Genomic DNA, 18,975 nt, shown 5'->3' with positions numbered 1-18,975 from the left:
GGATAGGGAGGGTGTATACATCATGCTTAGGCTCATCACAGGAGGGGAGTAGAGGGGAGCAAAACTGACAATGTGCCACAGACCGAGAGACCAAAGGAAGGGGAGGACCCTGGTAGGACCAGGGGCTGGGAATTCAGCAGTGACAACATACACGCACGCACAGGCACAGGCACAAGTTTTCTGAAACTAAGAGCATCCATCCTGTCTCCTGATCTGCGGCCATGAAGGATATGTCTGCAACACTTCAAATCCAGCCTTTTCCCCAATGCCTCTTCCCAACCCCCTTCCAAACACTTCAGGTGTATTTGAAAGCCACGAGTTTCTTCGGTGTCTCTCCAAAGACTTCCTTGGATTACAACAGGGCTGTTTGGCTGGGTGTTTGTTTGTTTAGGTGTTTTTTAAACTTTCTCTCCAAGACGTCCCGGAGGAAATCTTAAGCAGGGTGAAGAAAGAACAATGTCACGGAGGAATTGTGGCTTGTAAACTTTATTGTTACTCCTTTCTTCCTCTGCTTCCAGGCTTCGACAATAGAACAAAGTGAAGAAAGAACAACAAAATATAGCATTAGTTTCCCCGCCCCCCATAAAATAATTCACGTATACAGTATACATTCTCTTTTTTTTTCACAGTAAACCTAAGGAGGGAAAAAACCCCAAAACCCAAGGGGAAAAACAAAACACTTTTTACAACTTCTTCCACGGTGTGCATGCTAACTAAACAGAGGGGGGAGGGGGAGAGAGAAATTTTAATTTTTCTTTAATTTTTCTTTTATCCCTTTTTTTCTTTTTCTTTTTTCTTTTTCAAGATAGAGACACTTAAAAAGACAAACGCATAAACAAAGCAAAATGGGAACCGAAAAGGAAGGGAGAAAATTAACAACAGCAACAACAACAAAAATGAAGACAACTACATCATAAATAGGCAGTTTCATGTTGTCGGGTGTGTTTTCAGAGCTACCTGCAGAAGAGTTTAACCACAACAAGGGGAGAGAGAAAAATAGCAGGGCAGAGAGAGAGAGAGAGGAGAAAGTGGGGGGCTGGTTTTAAAAGTGCACTAGGTATTGATCTCACATATTTTCTATATATATATACATACATTAGAGAGAAAGAGAGAGGGGAAGAAAGAAAGAAAGGTCTTCAAAGTGCAGTATATAATTTTTACATATTTTCTACAGCACTGAGAGTGTGTCCCAAACGGGGAGGGGCAGCGAAGGAGGGAAGGGGTGAAAGAAGGAGTGGGGGGAGAGAGGGAGAGGGAGGGAGAGAGAGGGAAAGAATTTTCACAGTCATGGTTAACAGAAGCTATTGCATTACACTATTACTAATTCTTAACTGGCAAGAAAAGAAAAAAAAAACAACAAAGCTAAAAAGACCCCAAGATCTCTCTTTTTTTTAAATATATATATAGTTCGTTGTATGTATCAAAGGACAATCAGAAGAAGAAGACGCTCACAGCTATATTGTTTTACAGCAATAAAAGGGGAGCTCCCCCTCCCCTAAGCAGCGTTTACCCCCCCCCCCCGCCACCTCTCACGTTAACTGCCATTAATGGAAGGACGAGGGGTTCTTTGAGGCTTGCCTGTCCAGTTTCCCAGCGGCTACTTCTTGTCCCCGGTCTGTGCTTCTCCGCCCTCTTCCACCTCCTGCGCCCTTTCCATTTTCTGTTTCTCCAATTCTTCCTGTTCACATTTGCTGCTCGGGAATTTATCCTTGTTGTTTTCCTTTTTCCACTTCATCCTCCTGTTCTGAAACCAGATTTTCACTTGCCTTTCGGTCAGTCCCAGCGCGTGCGACACTTCGATTCTCCGCTTGCGGGTCAGGTAAGGATTAAAAAGGAATTCCTTCTCCAGTTCCAGGGTCTGGTAACGGCTGTAGGTCTGCCTGCCTCTCCTCCGTCCAGCGGCTGCTAGGGTGTTGGAGGAGGGAGGTGGGAGGGAGAGAGAAGGAGGTTGAGAAGACGCTTGAAACAGCTTCGGGAACTGAGACAACGAGAGAGGAGGGACACAGACAAACACACACACACACACACGCACAAAGGCAGGGACGGAACTGCCCTTCTATAATGTTACAAAGGGAAGGGTAATTATCCAAGGATGGGTGGAGGGAGAGAGGTACGAAGACGACCCGGTCTGCGCTCAATCCCCCCCCCCGCCCAGTTTGCAATACCACCCCTGCTTTCTTGAAAAGAAACATCGCCTCCAAACCTCCCTCCCACCCGGTCCTGTCATTTTCTTACGAAAATTATTCTTGGTTGGGTGTTTTCCCCTGCCCCAGCAAGAATGCCCTCCCCAGTGCCTAAAAATGCCACCGCCATCTCATGCCCATCACATTTCCAGAGGGTTAAAAAGAAGATAATGACTAGAGAGGGGAGGGGGGGAGGAGGAGGAGGTGAAGGAGAGACACAAAAAGAAGGTCTTGAAGGTTGTAAAAGTACCATAAACTTTAAGGGAAGCTTCTCCCATTGAAAGGTGGTGGTGGGGGGGGGGAGAAGTCCAGTCCTCCCCATTCAGGAGAAAAAGGCTTCCTTTCAGGGTAATTAAGCGATAAAGCAATTGAGAAGTGCAAAAGTTTACGCTCATAAAACAGTAAAAAGTAACTGAGAGTTGTGGGGGGGGAGGGGGGAAAGATAGTGGAAGAGGTGGGAAAAAGGAGGGCGAACTTGTTTTATGGGTTCAGGAAATGCCTTTCGCGGTGGCTGGGCGGCCGGCCCTTTCTAAGATACCTCCTCACCTTGCGGTCTCATCCAGGGGAAGAGCTGCGTGGGAGAAGGGCTCTGCTCGGAGTTGTCCGCGTCTTCCCCCAGGCCGGTGGAGGCGAGCTTGCAGTCTGGATACTGCACCAGGTCGGATTCCTGGGCGCTGAAGATGCTTTGTCTTTGCAACGGGTCATAGCCGTAGAAGTTGCCGGGGTCCCCGTGGCACGCTACGGCGCAGGGATTCTGTTGGTAAGGGGAGCTGGAGAGAGAAGATGCCCCGTGGTAGAACTCCTGGATCTGGGTGGGGTGCTGGAAGGTGCCCCCCGTGCTCGGCCCGTACACCACCGTCGGTCTCCCTCCGAGCTCCTGGGCGAACCCACAGTCGTAGAAGTTGGGGCGCAAGGAGTCCCCGGTTTTGTACTTGGAGAAGAGGGAGTTGACAAAATAGGAGCTCATTGTCATACAAACAGGCTACTTTAAATAGAGCTAGGTGTAAGTACAAGGTTAGGGTGTATCAAAAGCCAGCGGAGATTAGTCACAAAAATCAGATGAAGGCGATGAGATGCTAACCCAGGAGTCTTTGTGATTTCCAGGAGTATATACAGATATACATAGATAAAAAAAAAAAAATCCCAAGGATTGAGTCAAAACTCTTTGCCACAGTACATGGTACCGGATTCCTGCTTTTTATTGTTGTTGTTGTTGTTGTTGTTGTTGTGATTGTTGTTGTTGTTGTTATTATTATTATTCCTTTCTCTCTCTCTCTCTCTGTCTTTCTCTCTCTCTCTCTTCTCCTTTTTCTTCTTTCCCCCCTCCTTCTTCTTTACCCCCCCCTTAAAAAAAATCGACACTTAAAAAGAGTTCTCGCTTTACATTTCCAAGGAGAGGTGCCAGTTCATAAACAGTTTTCCGTGATTTACTTCAGAGCAAATGAGTTTGTTCATATTTCGCAGTGTCTTTTCTGGATCATTTGCATCTATTACGGAACCCTCATCCTATTGGTTTCCACGTACTCCACACGGACTCTGAACAGCCTGCGAGCAGAAAGGAGAGTGAGTGTGAGACAGAGGAGGAGAGAGAGAGAGAGAGAGGGAGAGGGAGAGAGAGTGGGGGAGAGAGAGCGCGCAAGTGAGCGAGAGCGAGGGAGAGAGGGAGGGGTGGGGTAAATATAGAGATTAAATATGCTAAACTATCTACGTTAATGAGATATCTCTCGCCTCACGACAAATCATCTACCTAAAGCCCACCCAAAAGATTGATATTTGGGGAGGGTTGAAAAATTAAAGAGAGGCTTTGCTCCCATCGTTAATTTCCATTTTTTATTATTTTTTTTAATATTTTAACGAGGCAGTTTTAGCCTTTGGAAAATGTCAGGGTTGCTTTGGAAAACTGTAAAAAGAGGCCGGATTTAATTGCTACCCGTTTTTTTCTAAAAGCCTCCTATAAATGTAATTGGTATTTTAATACCAAGTTATCAAATCGTACGGCGTCCTGTAGCCTCAACATATTTTAAAACAAACGAGGTAGTCAGATTTAACATTTTAATGATCAATTTCCTTATTATTGATAAAGGTTTAACTATCAGCGCGAAAAGAAAGAAATGGCCCATTTGTAACGCCCCCCCCAAAGAGGGGGGCAGTAAACTGTTTAACAAACTATAAAGCGCAATAAAATAAAATAAAAACACACACACACACCACAACAACTAAATAAATAAATAAATAAAAACACACCCGGAGATGTTCTTGCTGGTTATATCGCACTACATAAAAAGCTGTTAAAGGGTTTTTACGACTTTTTTTTTCCTGTACTGCTATAAAAACCCAGACTTCGATTGGCGCCTAAACTCCATTATCGCAAGATGTTGGGGTGTCAATACTGAATTAAAATGATTATAGTTTTTCATATATAACATTGACTTTTCGGCTCTAACCCCCCCTCCTGATCTCCTCCTCCTCCCCCTCCCCCTCCTCCTCTCCTTCCACATAGGAGATGATGCGATGTGGCGTCTCTTTATCACCTCCAAAACGCCACATTTATGGCTATTATTAACTGAGCATTCAGATGCGCCCATTCTCAGCGCCATCACCAACACCCCAGCAAACTTCGAGCCACAAGGTGCTTTTAACGCTGGAAAGAGGTGGGGGGGATGAAAGGGGGAGGCTGTGGGTAGAAGGGGGGCCGCTTTTCTATTTTACTGACGTTTGTTAAAGTTGGCTTTCAGCGTTTAACATGCTAACTCGACAATTTTCCTCGATATAAGCACACAGGGGGTAAATTCTAGGAGCCTTTTAACGCAGTCAGCAACTATTATGAAGATGTTTCCTCAAATCATGAGACTTCGGAGCTTTTTCTTGATCCCTCCTGGCCCCCCACCTCCGAAAGCCACAGTCCTAACCATCGCTGCCCCTCCAAATAGGAGGGTCCCTGTAAACTCCCCCCCCCCACCACCTCCACAAGCACATTGAGCACCTTTCTGAAATCTAATTAAACTGAAAATACACTTTTTGGGACCTCCGAACCTACTTTTTCTTGCCCTGGGTCCACTCCGCCCACCCCGCCCCCAATCACCCCACGAGCCACATACTGTTTACACCTCAAAGGCGAGTTCAAACGTGCTCTCAGCTCTGAAACGAAACGTTTCCAAGACATCAACTCTTTCCTGCAAACCAAAATTTCAAGATATATGACTTCAAAGAATAATTCCTACTGTGGTACCTACCTAAACTGGAAGGGAAAAAGAAAGGAAGGAAGGAAGAAAACTGTTCAAAGATTATCCAGGCTAATTTCTTTTAAAAGTAAGAGCTGTTCTGTTTTATTTTGTAAAGAATTAATTTTATCCCAGTCCTTAATCTCCCACAATTAAACGTATTTTAACTGCTTCAGATGCCTTAAATGAGAGTTTTGTCCTTAAAAAAATAAGATTTTATTTTTATATTCGCTTTTACTACCCCCTAAGTAGAATAAATATCTGTGGGTTTTTTGTTTTTAATGTTTGATTATTACTACCCATAAATCCACCAAATAACAGAACAAAACAGAAGATGGGGTCTTCTCTCTCCTCTACTATTTTAAACCATTTACAGCACAACTCAATGCATTTTTACTCAGAAGTCAGTCCTACAGTGTCCAATGGGGCTTATTCCCTCGTAACTGCGTTTAGGATTGCAGGCTGAAACCCCAAAGTTTCGAATACTGATCTAAGATGATTTCAGAGAATGATTTCCGCTCCACCATCACCACCCCTGCTGTAGATATGTGGGTCTATATAAATTTGCAATCAGTTCTCAATTATATGGGATTTGCTAACAGGTTTGAGGTTTTTTTTTAAAAAAATGTGCATTATAATATAGGTACTTTTAAGGTAGATATTTCATACACATATATGTCTATTAACCTAGACCATATGTGTACCAACATGTGTATATTGTATTGTTAGTGTGTGTGTGTGTGTGTGTATGTGTGTGTATATATATATATATATATATATACACACACACACACACACACACATAGAGATAGAGACAGAGATAAAAGATATATAAAAGGAGCAGGAAGGGAGAGAGGAGGGCTAAGTTGTCTTGGAAGTTAACATTTTTACCAAGTACAGTACAGGTTAGTGCATGATGTCCTACAAAGCCCCGCCAATGGATCAAGAAATAGTCGCTGGCACTAAATCATCGGCATACTGTACCAGGGACCTCTGATGAAAGGAAAATGTTTCTATTATAAAGAGGGTGAAAACCACGAGAGAAAGTGGGAACATAATTTACAAATACCCAGTGGAGGAAAGATTTATTAGGAAATCTTTCCCCCAAATACATCACTTGGTAAACTGTAACTTTGCATTACTTTATAGCTCCATGAGTTTTTGGTTGTTGGGGGGTGGGTGGGTTCCAACGGGGTTTCTATTAATTTGTACAAACTACTTCTGGTTAAAGGATTGCAGCTTCTATAACATTCAGAGTTGCTGAAATTTGCCTTTCGAGTGGAATTGGTGATTTGCAACTGAGATTGGAAGGGGGGGGGGCTTTCAGTTTCTTGTTTCCCCCCCCCTTGGTTTTGCGCTGCTGTAAAATAGGTTTTGTGTCATTTAACAAAATTGTGTATCGAATGTCACGCATCTGACATGTCCTTCTCCCCAAAAGGTTGTAAGCTTTTGATAGAACTCCGTTATTAAAATGGGATCACGTTCCTAATGTTCCTAATGTTCTCTCTCATCGTGTTGTTCTTTTTGTCCAACAAGGGATGTGTTTTATATTAAATAATGCCCATTGCTTATCATTGCGGGGGGGGGGTGTTGAAAAAAGGATTTTTTTTTATAAAGCGAATTTCTGGCAACAAAACTTGCTGTTGCATGCTTCTTGGACCAAATAAATCATTTTAAAGGATAAATTCATCTCTGTTTTCAAATCATTTTGAATATTACCCTGCTTCCATTCGTATTTATATATTTACACATACACCACACACCAGGAATGTGTGACATTAGCAAGGTTCACAAAAAGCTGGGGAGGACATTAAGAAAAGCAGTGGTTCAACAATCCTACAAGCAGTACCGGCAGTACTTACTGGTTATTCCTTTAAACTGTCGACATTGTATAATATTCTGCAATGATCCACACCAAACTACAATGGGACACACGCGTGGAATGGACAACACATGACCTCTCCCCAAACCTGTGACCCACCCATCCTTTCTGGCAAAACAAATCCTAGATTTTGAAAACTGTAATATAAATATCATAAGCTTTTGACACCACCAAACACCCGGAGGACCAAATTATATCCCCAGGACCATATTATTGTGTTATTAAACGAGTGTTTGCTTGCTTGGTGTATCACACACACACGCACACACACGACTTCATGCTGGCACTAGATACCCAATTCACCAACACAGGAGGATTTTTTCCCCTTGCAGAACCCCTTCCGAAGTCTCCCTTCATTGCAATGGGGCTTGCGCAAGAGAACTTCCCGCTCCATTTGTGAAGCAAGTTTTTCTTTTCTTTTTTAAAAAACACCTTTTTGGATGCTCATCGTCAAATGGACTTGAATGCATATACCTTCTAAGAAGAAACGGGGAGATTGCCATAATTGAACCTATATTTTATGTCGGGGGATTTATTCACAATGGGTTTGAGCAACAATTCAGTTTATTGTTCCTAATGAAATCAAGGTGTTGTGGACTCAAGAGGGAAAGAAACCAAATGAACGGCTAGTCGTCGGTCCGGTCGTGAGTTCTAAAGTGGAGTAATACCACCATCTAATGATCATTCGAAGTAAGACACCCTTAAACGCGCGCGCGCGCGCGCGCGCACACACATACACACATAGGGCCAATAAACAAAGATGGGTTAGGGAGGAAGATTTGCTGTGCGCACCCTCTCTTTCTTTCCCTTTGTGTGCGTTTTAAAGCATTGTTGCATAGGATCAATCATTTATGAAATTATCAGATTCCGCATATGATTGTGAGTGGGAAGGGAGTGTCCTTCTCCTTCTCAGAAGTCTCTCGATTTGCTGTAGAGGCACTACTTTCCATCCGGTCGTTTTCGAGGCAATGAGAGACAGAGAGAGAGAGAGAGAGAGAGAGAGGCTGGGATTTCGCTTTTGAAAAACCACCATTGTTTCAAAGCTCGAGACTAAACAATTGAAGTATTCTGCTCTGGAAGGGGGAAAGCTTAGGTTGTAAATAGATTTTTAAAGGCTGGAGAAAAGCTTTCTAAACCCAGACGTCTGACCAGAACTTTGGGGTGGGTGTCTATATCTGGTGGCTTGTGAGTGTGTTTTTGTGTGTGTTGGGCTGGTGGTGGTGGTTGCTGTGAGTTTATGGTCCAGGATGCTGGCGGTTTGGAAGTGATAAGAAGTGCCAGACAAAGGGTGAAGCAATCCAGAACGGTGCATGTTCACCAAATCCGCTAAGGGGGAATAAATTAACAAAGGCTTTCCTCTCTCTCTTTTCTTTCTTTCTTCAAACTTTTTTTTTTTTAAGTGTTCCTTATTTCTGGGAGAACTAGGCAGAAATGTAAGCCCTATCCCTTCCTCCTCCTTCTCCCATTCTTCCCTCCCACCTCCTTTCTCAGGACATTCTAGTAATTTAGGGGCTTCTGAAAGTTTTTTACTCTTGTTTGCTTTACAGTTGCTTAGTTCCTTAACCTTCAGAAATTTATACCCTATAAAGTTTTATGGCGGTCATATTCTTTTATTGCAGCTTACTGCACAGAGTTTTCTTCTCTCTTTTATGACAAGCTACTCTCCCACTTCTACTCCAGTAAGATCCAGCCATCATTTCCCTCTCTTCTCAGGGTTTGCCAAATAAATAAATAAACATTTTATTTATTTGTTTTTAAATTCTCATCATGAAAATACCTTGTAGTTTTTTTCTTTTTTTCTCTCAACCTGACCCAATTTTACACTTCAAAGATAATGTTGAAGAAAATCTTGGTTGCTTCCTTTCTTGCCTGTTGGTTGCATTTTGAGCATCAGTAATGACAATGTAACAAAAGAATAACCTTTCCCAGTATCTAATGGCTCTATCTGAAGCATGGAGAAGGAATAACTTTAAAGACACAGAAGTACAAGAAAGCTTGTCAGGCATTCTACAGAATTCTTCTGGAAAATATGACTATCGGGATCTCTATGATGTTTTCTCTTCCCCCCCCCCTTTACTCAAAGAGACAAGTTGGGGGATTTACTGGATCTACACCCTCTTGAATAGTGACAAAGAACCTTCACCATACCATGCCTGGATTGCATGTAGAAGCTTTCCATAGTGCAATGTGTAAACACAGTATTCTGTAACTCACATACTCCCTCATTCATCCATTCATCCATTCATCCATCCTTTCTTCTTTTTAGTAGTAATAATTAAAAGTAATAATAATGACTCATATCACCACAAATTGAAAGACGGAGAACTGCTTTATTTCTGTTTTGCTGAATGGGTTTAGACATACAACTGGTTTAACACATGGAAGGAAAGAAAAATACACTGAAAATGAATTCTTATTGGCTTTTCTATGTGACTTTTTTTTAAAGAACCTCTGACCAAACAAAAACAAAATTTTAAAAACCCAGATCTTTATAACACACCTTAAAAAGCCACTAAAGAAAACAAACAAACGAACACAATTGCAAATATTTCTGAAGTTCTAGGAGAAGCAGTATAACATAATGAGATATAGGTAAGGGTCCCCCACAAAATCGATTTTTATTCAGAGGCATTAAACAACTGTGGAAAATAGATTTTGACCCTATAGAACAGAAGAAACAATAAATGGTTTTCATCATGTTTTTTCTCCTAAGACGAAATTATCTCTAACGAAATCCACTAGCTTCTTTTATTAATCCATGCTTTAGCAAAAAATGCAGTTTTAAAAAAACATTTCTCATCTTCACTAATAAGGTCTTGGAATGAGTCTGTGACTAAAATGAGTGAATATGGTAATACAAGTATGGAGACAGGTTTCTTTACAAAATGTTAATGTTAGCCTTGAAAGGACTTCAGGGTGATTTTTCAAAGATACTCCGTGTTTCCAGTTAGTTTTTAGATTCATTTGAGGAACCAGTGAATAGAGAAACACAGACACACCACAGAATTCTACCAAACCTCAGCTGGCACAATAGACACCTTAATGATGATAATACTATTTAAAACAAAACACCTCCGATTTTATTTTTACTAGTAGAGAAATAAAATGGGATACTTCGTTTATGAAATCGGTATTGTAAGACAATGTAAAGTTTGACTTATTTAAGCCACTGGGACACGCTAAAGTTAACATTTTAATCTATAAGAAGCAACTCGCCTACTGTTTGCCTTATAGAGGATTAGTTCTGCAACCCCCACCCCGTGAAGAAAACCTATTTAGTATCCGAGCATTCCAAGGGTTTTAAGGAAAGTGATTTTTAAAAACCCACCAAACCCTCCTTTTAAAAATGTGGAATATTTTTACACTGAACTAAACCCTAAAAGATTTATTTGCTCCCCATCTTCGGGAAATCCTTCAAACCACGCAATGCTATTTTGAAAGATTAAAATATGCCTATCAAATTACTAAAGAACAACTGCTTGTCAGCAGGCAAAATGGTATAAAAATTCTATACAACACTCTATGAAATTAGATTTCTCTGCTGGGACTGTTTTGTCTAGAAAGATCCTGAAAGATAGTCATTAATTTCCTCTTGCGCTCTCTCTCTCTCTCTCTCTCTCTCTCTCTCTCAATTTCCCATCCCCTTTCTTATGTTATGAAAACTTTTCACCACATAATGGTGTTATTTCTAAAAGTGGTAACTCGAAATGGAAGAATGCAAAAGCGTGGGGAATGGGTTTACATAGTATACTCCTTACCGGTTCTGGAACTAAGAGGTATATATACCCCATTTTATATTCCTAAAAGCCACAGAAAACAAGCGGAACATTCACAAAAGCACAACCACGAACACATTTTCTCTATAAAAACAGAAAACAAAACAAAAAACCACACACACCACATAATCACCTTGTACTAAAGTTACTTACTTATCTACTTCCCCGTCCCCAAGCTCCACCAAAGAGGGGAAAACTAATTTAAACAGTAAGAACGGGAACAGAATTCCATGTAGGGTGACTTTAAAGGGGGGGGGGAGGACTTAGAGATGAGAACCCCCTTCTTTCTAGTATGAAATGGGAATTCTTCTTGTAAATAATGAAGATGTATATCTGTTTCATTAAAAGAAAAACTAGCCCCAAAGTCTTCCTTTTATGCCACTCAAAGTATGTTTTCATGTGATCATGAAAGATGAATATGTTCTTCAGAAGCAACGGGGTGCAAACAAAAAACATTCCTAGAATATTCAAGTATTAAAACTTCTCACAGAAACCTGATTGGAGGGGTGGGGAGAGAAAAATCCAGAGACCCCATACCACACTTGGCACTTGAATGGTTTTCTGAATATTCGTTTATACAATAAATCATAAATAGCCAGAGATTAGGAACACACAGCTTTCTCATCACTTTTAGAAAGCTAGGGTGTTCTCCCCAATCCAGTACCCCCAATTCCAAAATTTCTGCTGCCTGGCCCATCTATTGTCCAACCTTAAAAGTTGGAACGAGCTTGACAGGAAAGTCAAGGACACATGCCCACCCCTGGAAGATCTCCTGCACAAGCCCATTGGGTTGTATCCAATGTTAGTCCTGCTTAGAGAAGACCCATTTAAATGAATGGAACTTAAGTTTGACTAACCCATTGCTTACAACCCTTTGGAAAAAAAAATGAGAGGCTGGGCAAGAGACTGTGCCCTCTGTGTCTTTTGATGGTTTCTGTCACAAGCTTCATTTTGAAAGTGACATTGCTATATAAACAACCTTTTGTTTAAAAAAAAGTCGCTCATCTGCGCCAGGTGAATCTGTGTTGAGGAAGGGAGGGTGGGGGATTACATGTGGAAGGGAACGTCTTCTGGCCCTCAAGAAAGTGACGTAAGTCCCCCCAAAGTTGGTGGGTTTAATAGTTTTCACTGACGTTTCCACCAGGTTCTCCACTTACACTTCCCATTAAGAAGAGGGACTTGATATGGAGGAAGTATTGGGGCACAATCCACCTGGAACTCTCTACTGCTGTCGCTCAGCTCCCGGTTGCTTTCAAAGCTACTGGCTCAGATGAAGATTCAGGTGGGATGTGGCCTTTGTTTGGGACGGTTTCCGTGAGAGGGTGTTTTTTTATTGGTAGGGGGGCAGTCAAAACTGGAATCCTATGCACACTTACCATGCCTGGGAGTAAGCTCCATTGAATTCAGTGGGACTTACTTCTGAGCGGACATGGATAGGAATGTGCTGTAAGTGGCTCAGTGAAGACCATCCAAAGGAACCACTTATGTATAAAGTTGATAGTGTCGCCAGTTATAAGTAACACACACACCCCAATCAAAAACAAAACAAAAACAAGAAATACCTCAAGTTAGCGTTACCTCGCCAATATCTTTAAAAAGTGGGAAAGACCCAATGGAAACGAACAGGTGCAATCGTTATATATTCTCCTTGCGAGCAAACCAGGCGGTCTGTTTCTGGTTTGGCTAGGTTTTGTTGTCATCTCAAGCACTGCTGGGGAAATCATTGCCCATAAACACAACATAAGTTTCGAGAGGGGGCTAAAACTGAGGGAGAGAAGAAGGTGTGTGTGTGTGTGTGGGGGGGTAGAGAATCCTCATTCTTTGCCCTGTTCCTTGTTCATTTTCTTCATCTTCATCCTTCGATTCTGAAACCAGATTTTGACTTGTCTTTCGCTCAGATTGAGAAGCCTGGCCACTTCGTGCCTACGGTCCCTGGTGAGGTACATATTGAACAGAAACTCCTTCTCCAGTTCCAAGGTCTGGTACTTGGTATACGGGCATCGTTTCTTCCTGGAGGAGCGAGCGTGCAACCAGTTGGCTGCTGGATTACCTGAAAGAGAAACAGCGGACACCCGTCAGAGACCGCCACCAAAGCCCCCTGGTTCCTCAGAAGGACTTTTGACCAGCTTTCGAACTGGTCGAAGAAGAAGTGGGCACCCACCAAGTTTTGCAAAGTGTAAGGGAAAGCCACGCAAAGAAACAGTTGTAAAACGCATACTTACTCATACATTAATGTTTGTGTGGAAGTATGTAAACATGTATGGAGTAGAAGCTGATGCGAGGACCAAAAGATAAGTAGGCACTTTCCTACCCTGGAGATAGTTACGAATTATACAGCTATTGGAAGGGAGGATCTATTTTCATACTAATACTGTGGGAAAATTAGGTCTTTCCCACGCAGATTTAGAGGATGATGTGCGTGTATTATTGCTTAGGTAGCCGAGTGTCCTCTATACGAACTAATTCATATAAAAGCATGAATAATTTAGCACTGCTTCTCCTGCTTTTGTACCTTTTTCTTTTTAAATAAATAAATAAATCGTGATACACTATTTTCTACACTACCAAGGAGGAAAGAAATCACCTGTTAATTGTTGCCCAGAAAAGGCATTCACATCACGGTCGTCCTAACACCAGGGGGTAAAATATCATGAGGCACAATTCACCGGGACATTCTCCTGCGCAAGCCACGCAGTAGCTACCGAGTGGGCTCTGTATTGTGACCATAGATATTATTTTACCCCAGACAGCAATTTGAGAAACAGCAACTTTACGGTGAAATGCTGGGCTCCCTCTATAGAGGGCAGAGCAAAAATGCTCTGTGGTTGGACTCTACTTCTGTGCAACGCTATTCATTGTAATAAGTCTACTCGTTAGTAAAGGAGGATCTTTGTGATCATATCTTTGGCGTAGGAAAACGATAATATATTTGCGCTGCGGGCCAAAAGTTGGGCTAGTCCGGCCGGTCTGTATTGATTTCGCAAAAAAGTGAAATGTTATTCAAAGGAAAAGAAATAAAACGCGGAAGTGTTAGAACAGAAAGCCAAACTTCTGTTTGACTTCCTGGACGCCTGCTGAAATTAACAGCAGCCCCTCAAGCTTAGGTTCCTATTAAGTAGGGCAGGAGGTGCACCAATGACATTTCCCTCTGAGTAAAATGAAATGCATTCTGGTGTGTGTGTGTGTGTGTGTTTTAAAGAGGTTTCTTACAGATCATAGCAGCCGCTTCCTCAACAGAAGTGACTGGCTCTAATAGGCAGAATTAAATATTAAAGAAGAGGCATGCTGTTAATAATTAATACCTCTACCTATCTTTTAATGGCATTTGGATGAAATCTCCACCAGTGACCCTCGTGTGTGTGTGTGTGTGCCCACGTGTGATTTCTTGGCACTTCAAGGAAACATGACGTCTGCCACAGGAAAACAAGTTTATCTTTCATTTTGTGCTACTCCCCAAACAGGAAACAAAAATGAGAAATATTCGGCTGGCTTGCTACTAAAAGAAAACAAAACACACACACACTGATAGATACAAATAAGCAATTCTCACAGGGTGTGGATCCTGTGTAGCTAATGCCTTCCTAATGGCAAACCAGCCTAGGAACGGGAAGGAACGCACAGACGTTAACTCCTGCTTCTGGGACGGACTCCCTCCCACCCTCTTTTTCTTCTTTTTACCGTTCTCTCCATACACGAACAAACATACCTTCTAAGCTAGAATGCACAGGACGCCCATTGGCACCCTGGTCCTCTGGAATCGAGCGGTTTTCTTGGGCAAGATTTTTATCTATCTTCAATCCCGGGGCTGGGGAGAAAGATGGGGAAGGGAGGAGGGTAGAGGGGCACATAAGCTTTTTGTTGTGTTTTGTTTTTAACCTTCCAGTTCTTCTCAATAGTTCTCCTCAGTCGCTGATCAAGATTTTCTGCCAATACCCCAACACAAAACGCGTTATTTTCGCACTCTCCCATTGTGCGAGGATGTTGGTGAAAGACTACGGAGACAAACAGAATTGCACAAACGCCCAGCAAAATCGTCCTTCACAGTGTTTTCCCGACTTCGTTTCGGACTGGGGACTCAAAATATACACATAATTTTAAAAAGCGGGGGCAGGGAGAAAAATAAATTGTGAAGTGTTGAGATTAAAAATCAACATGATCAGATTTTTTCTCAAACTTCTGGGGAACCATCACCTTGGTGACATTACTTACACTACGATTTTAAAACCATCTAGTAATCTTTTTCACACCACCAAAATGCTGAACTAGGCTCTCCGGTTGTTTGAAACATCCCACACGGGGCAAATGCAATCGAGAAAGGAATTGAACTACCACGTCTTTGCCTTGCAGAATAATACGTAACAGGCAAAGATGATTCTTATTATATTTTATTGCGCCTCCATCCCCCCCCCCCCCAATCCTTTTCACTATATTTTTCCTCTAAGGTGGGGTGGGGGAGATAATAGCCACCACCAGGTTGCAAAAAGAAGCACACGATTAAGTTTAAGAGTTTGCCAGTCTGTTCCCCATAGCAAATAAAAAAACCCAATTAAGCTCGTTTCCCTTCTTTACTGTTTTGTTGCGGGGGTGGGGGGGAGGCGGCGGCGGCTTTGGCTCTGAAATATTCATACGCACGTCGGGTGCATTTCATAAACAAACAACAATCAACAATCAGGAAGACAGAGTGACAGAAGAAAACGCAACGTAGGGAACCGGGGCTCTTTCAAGGTAAACAAGGGCACAGAACCACAAAGCCCCCTCCTTACTTCTCCACGTGAACTTCTTACCGTTCCTTTTAAAAACAAATATCTTCTCCACGTCCCGTCCTTTCCACCCCCACCCCCCCCAGACACAGACAGACCGGCAGACAGACACACATACACAGCCCACTCTTTTATCGTTGCCTCTCCCCACCGCTTATTTTTATATAAAGCATAAAAGACCACCATAGTAACTTGGGCTTTTTCAAGCCACTGGGCGAGGAAGGTCAAAACTCATCACCCCCCCTTTTTTACACGACATTTCTCCGAAGTTCTTAAATATCGAAATAAACAGAGTAAACTATACCACCCACCCCACCCCCACCCCACCCCACCCCACCCCAATCCTAGATTAGCACCAGTGGGCTTTGGGGGAGAAAGGGGGAGATTTCTCTTTTAAGACCTGTTTTTTTTTTTTTTTTAAAGCTTACCTCGCCCATTGTGCCGTTTTATGACACCCCCTCTTAGGATTTTATGCTGTTTACTTCCTCACTTTTTATAACTTACTTTGATCTGGCCTGCTTTTGTCCTCGCTTCCTTCACAAACTTTATTGTCCTCGAAGCTGGGCCTTTGATTGGAAGCGATCCCTTCCCTTCCAGCAGAAGTTTCTAAATGGTACTCCTGTGTCCCCTGTTTACGGATTTCCCCGGGGTGTCCCAGCAGCGGCTCTGTTTTAACTGGTCCCTGCCCGGCTATGTTTTCTGTTCTGGGCACTGGGTCCAGCCAGCTCCGTAGATACCTGCTATCGGAGGTAGGGATGTTTTGATGCTGGATGTAGGGATGGTAGACCGAAGGAAGGGTTGCGGCAGTGTGTGGCGTCAGAGGCGTCCAGGAAGCGCTGAAAACGGAGGATTTGGGCTGGAAACTACAAGAGGGGAATTCGAGGTGCTCACTGTGGCTAGTTTGCCTGGAGTTTGAATACTGCCCGGAAGAGAATTTGGCGGCGGGAGAGTCTTCGCTGTCATGACTTATAATGGAGTCGACATAATAATTGCTAAGAGTTCCAGAAATGGACATTCTTGGACATCATACGAGCCCCGCTGTTCAATGAAGGGGAAAGCAAGCAAGCAAGCAAGGAAGCAGGCAATAAAAAAAGGAGAGAGAGAGAGAGAGGAGTAGATCTCTAGTTACGCTGGCTCTATAGATATTAGGGTTTGGGTGTTGGGGGGGCCAGCCGTAAAAAAAAAAAAACACACACACCAGGCGACACTCTAGCTTAACCCCCTTTCCTCCTCTAGCATCAACTTCCTAGCCAAGAAAAAGTACAGTCGGGACTGCCGGGTTGGGAGCTTCCAGCAAAATGATTGGTCAAACTTTTTTCGTGAGGCTGATAAAGCGTCAGGGCAGGCGTAAATCAATCGTGGCGGAGGGGGTTGCGCTTGGCTGTCAAACCGCCCTCTGCATTCCATATCAAGGATGGATTGTGTTATGTTGATGCAATGTTGCAAAACGTCGGGAGTTCAGAAAGCGCGAAACGTACAGTGCAAGGGGGGGCAGGGAGGGGAGGTTACGTGGTGTGTGTGTGTAGGGGGGATGGATCCTGCGGTGGGGGGGGCTATAGATTCCCCCTCCGCCCTTTTTTTGGCTTCTGAAACATGAAAGAGAAATGCTGAGTTTTGCCCTCTCTTTGCCTTCAATAATCCTCTTCTGGGGAATTCTCTCCCTCCCAGCGCACACAGCCCCCTCCGCCCTCGCATCCACCATCAGATCTATAAACTGCCATTCTAGACTCGTTCGCTCTCCTTCGATACGCCAGTGCTACTTATCAGAGGGAAAACACAATAAAAATTGAGCTTGCTTTCCTCGAAAGTTTTCTAAAAGAGGGCGAGGGAGTGATTGATACCTTGCAAGGTCAGAATGGAAGGCTTTTAGGTGTATGTACGCGAGAGGTGGTCTTTAAAAATTATTATTATTATTATTATCATTATCAATATTACTGCGGGGGATGGGTAGGTTGTAGGCTGTAAGCAAACTCTTGGTACAGCTTTTAGTGTCGGAGGATTTCCTCATCTTGTTGTCTTCCTCCCCTTCGTTAAACATTAACTGTCAAGGGTTTGTATATAGTCAAGTCTGTGTGTATTTTATATTAAACACTGCTGCGTGTGGATTATAGATGTCCGTGTGTATGTACGGGCATGTATCTGCATTTAGATCATATATGCCTGAGTGAAATCTATCGCCTATAGTGAAAAGCCATAGTAACTGTATGATAAGCATAAAGGACTGAATATCATAGTAATTATATGATAAGCATATAATTACATGACACCGTGTGCCTACATCTCTCTCTGCCCGCAATCTCTCTCTCTGTATATATAATATGCATGTATGTATATGTAGTATTCATATGCAGACATGCACTTCAAGTGAGACTATAGGTTTCAAAGTGCAATATGTTTCTTTAGTCTACATGAGTGTATGTCATTTGATCTCAAGATTCAGATAGATAGGTAGGTAGGTATGTAGGTAGGTAGGTAGAGACTCTGTTCGTTCAGTACTGCAGTAGCCGGGTTTGTTCTGAAAGCAGTGAAGAGGCGGGCGTTGCGTTGCGGGGGGATTAGGTTGTATCGCTGAAATCGACATTCTCTCTCGCCTCCTTCCCTCCCCGCCATATACACGCACTTTAATTTTACTACCCTTGTAAAATGTCCAATCCGGTACTGATCCTCTTTGTTTCCTTACAGAAGGCGTTAGACTTGAGACGGTTAAATAGTTGAATAAAACTTACATTAGCTTTCTTTGATTTTTATAGCCTTGAATTTACTGCCTGTGGAAAAGGAGGGTGTTTTTTTTTTTTTTTTTAAAGGAAAGAAGCAGCGGCGGCGGGGGGAGGGGGGGGTTGGTCCTTGAACATTTCAGAGCGCGTCTTACTCTATCCCCTCTTCCTCCTTCATGTTTTTGATGCTCCAGATCCAATCCAGTTCAGCCGAAACTCTTTTTGGATTTCAATGAATGATCCCACCGTTCATCTTACAACGCATTTGCTCCAGAGGAGCCCTATTCAAGTCAACGGCTGTGAAGTAAAGACTGACAATCCAGATCCTAAACACATTTACCTGCAAGTTTATGTTCACTCCCCCCCAGTGGAATTTACTTCAGAGTAAGTATATTTAGGACTGCAGGCTGTGTCAACAGGATTAAACCGATTTATACCA

The 18,975-nt window shown here is 42.8% G+C and overlaps 2 protein-coding genes across 4 annotated transcripts; both read right to left on the bottom strand.

Annotated features, from left to right (window-relative positions):
• Positions 1–801: 801 nt before the first annotated feature.
• HOXB8 (homeobox B8) lies at positions 802–3,311 on the bottom strand. 2 transcript variants are annotated; one of them, XM_084808276.1, is made up of 2 exons: positions 2,730–3,233; positions 802–1,905 (listed from the first exon to the last, which is right to left on the bottom strand). In XM_084808276.1, exons 1-2 carry the CDS (start codon positions 3,154–3,156, stop codon positions 1,598–1,600), a joined length of 735 nt encoding a protein of 244 aa, XP_084664402.1. In that variant the 5' UTR covers positions 3,157–3,233; the 3' UTR covers positions 802–1,597. The 2 variants fall into 2 exon arrangements, with proteins under 2 accessions (XP_084664402.1, XP_084664403.1); XM_084808277.1 differs by having other exon boundaries at positions 803–1,902; positions 2,730–3,311.
• Positions 3,312–12,876: 9,565 nt separating this feature from the next.
• HOXB9 (homeobox B9) lies at positions 12,877–16,837 on the bottom strand. Of its 2 annotated transcripts, XM_084808274.1 has the most exons (3): positions 16,327–16,837; positions 14,769–14,867; positions 12,877–13,112 (listed from the first exon to the last, which is right to left on the bottom strand). In XM_084808274.1, the coding sequence occupies exons 1-3, from the start codon at positions 16,835–16,837 to the stop codon at positions 12,877–12,879; spliced, it is 846 nt and encodes a 281-aa protein (XP_084664400.1). The 2 variants fall into 2 exon arrangements, with proteins under 2 accessions (XP_084664400.1, XP_084664401.1); XM_084808275.1 differs by lacking the exon at positions 14,769–14,867.
• Positions 16,838–18,975: the final 2,138 nt, after the last annotated feature.

The sequence above is a fragment of the Heloderma suspectum genome, chromosome 6 (assembly GCF_057233095.1).
Source record: "Heloderma suspectum isolate Gila_16-S chromosome 6, 16-S_ref, whole genome shotgun sequence".
Lineage (NCBI taxonomy): Eukaryota > Metazoa > Chordata > Lepidosauria > Squamata > Helodermatidae > Heloderma > Heloderma suspectum.
This window is presented reverse-complemented; position numbering and strand designations above follow the sequence as displayed.

Excerpts from the sequence above, each read along its gene's own strand:
- HOXB8 (XM_084808276.1), bottom strand. The coding sequence starts at position 3,156 with ATGACAATGAGCTCCTATTTTGTCAACTCCCTCTTCTCCAAGTACAAA. Across the intron at positions 1,906-2,729 it reads CCCCTGGATGAGACCGCAAG|CAGCCGCTGGACGGAGGAGA; the intron begins GTGAGGAGGTAT and ends CCAACACCCTAG.
- HOXB9 (XM_084808274.1), bottom strand. The coding sequence starts at position 16,837 with ATGTCCATTTCTGGAACTCTTAGCAATTATTATGTCGACTCCATTATA. Across the intron at positions 14,868-16,326 it reads CAAAAGCAGGCCAGATCAAA|CCCCGGGATTGAAGATAGAT; the intron begins GTAAGTTATAAA and ends CTTTCTCCCCAG. Across the intron at positions 13,113-14,768 it reads TGTGCATTCTAGCTTAGAAG|GTAATCCAGCAGCCAACTGG; the intron begins GTATGTTTGTTC and ends TTTCTCTTTCAG.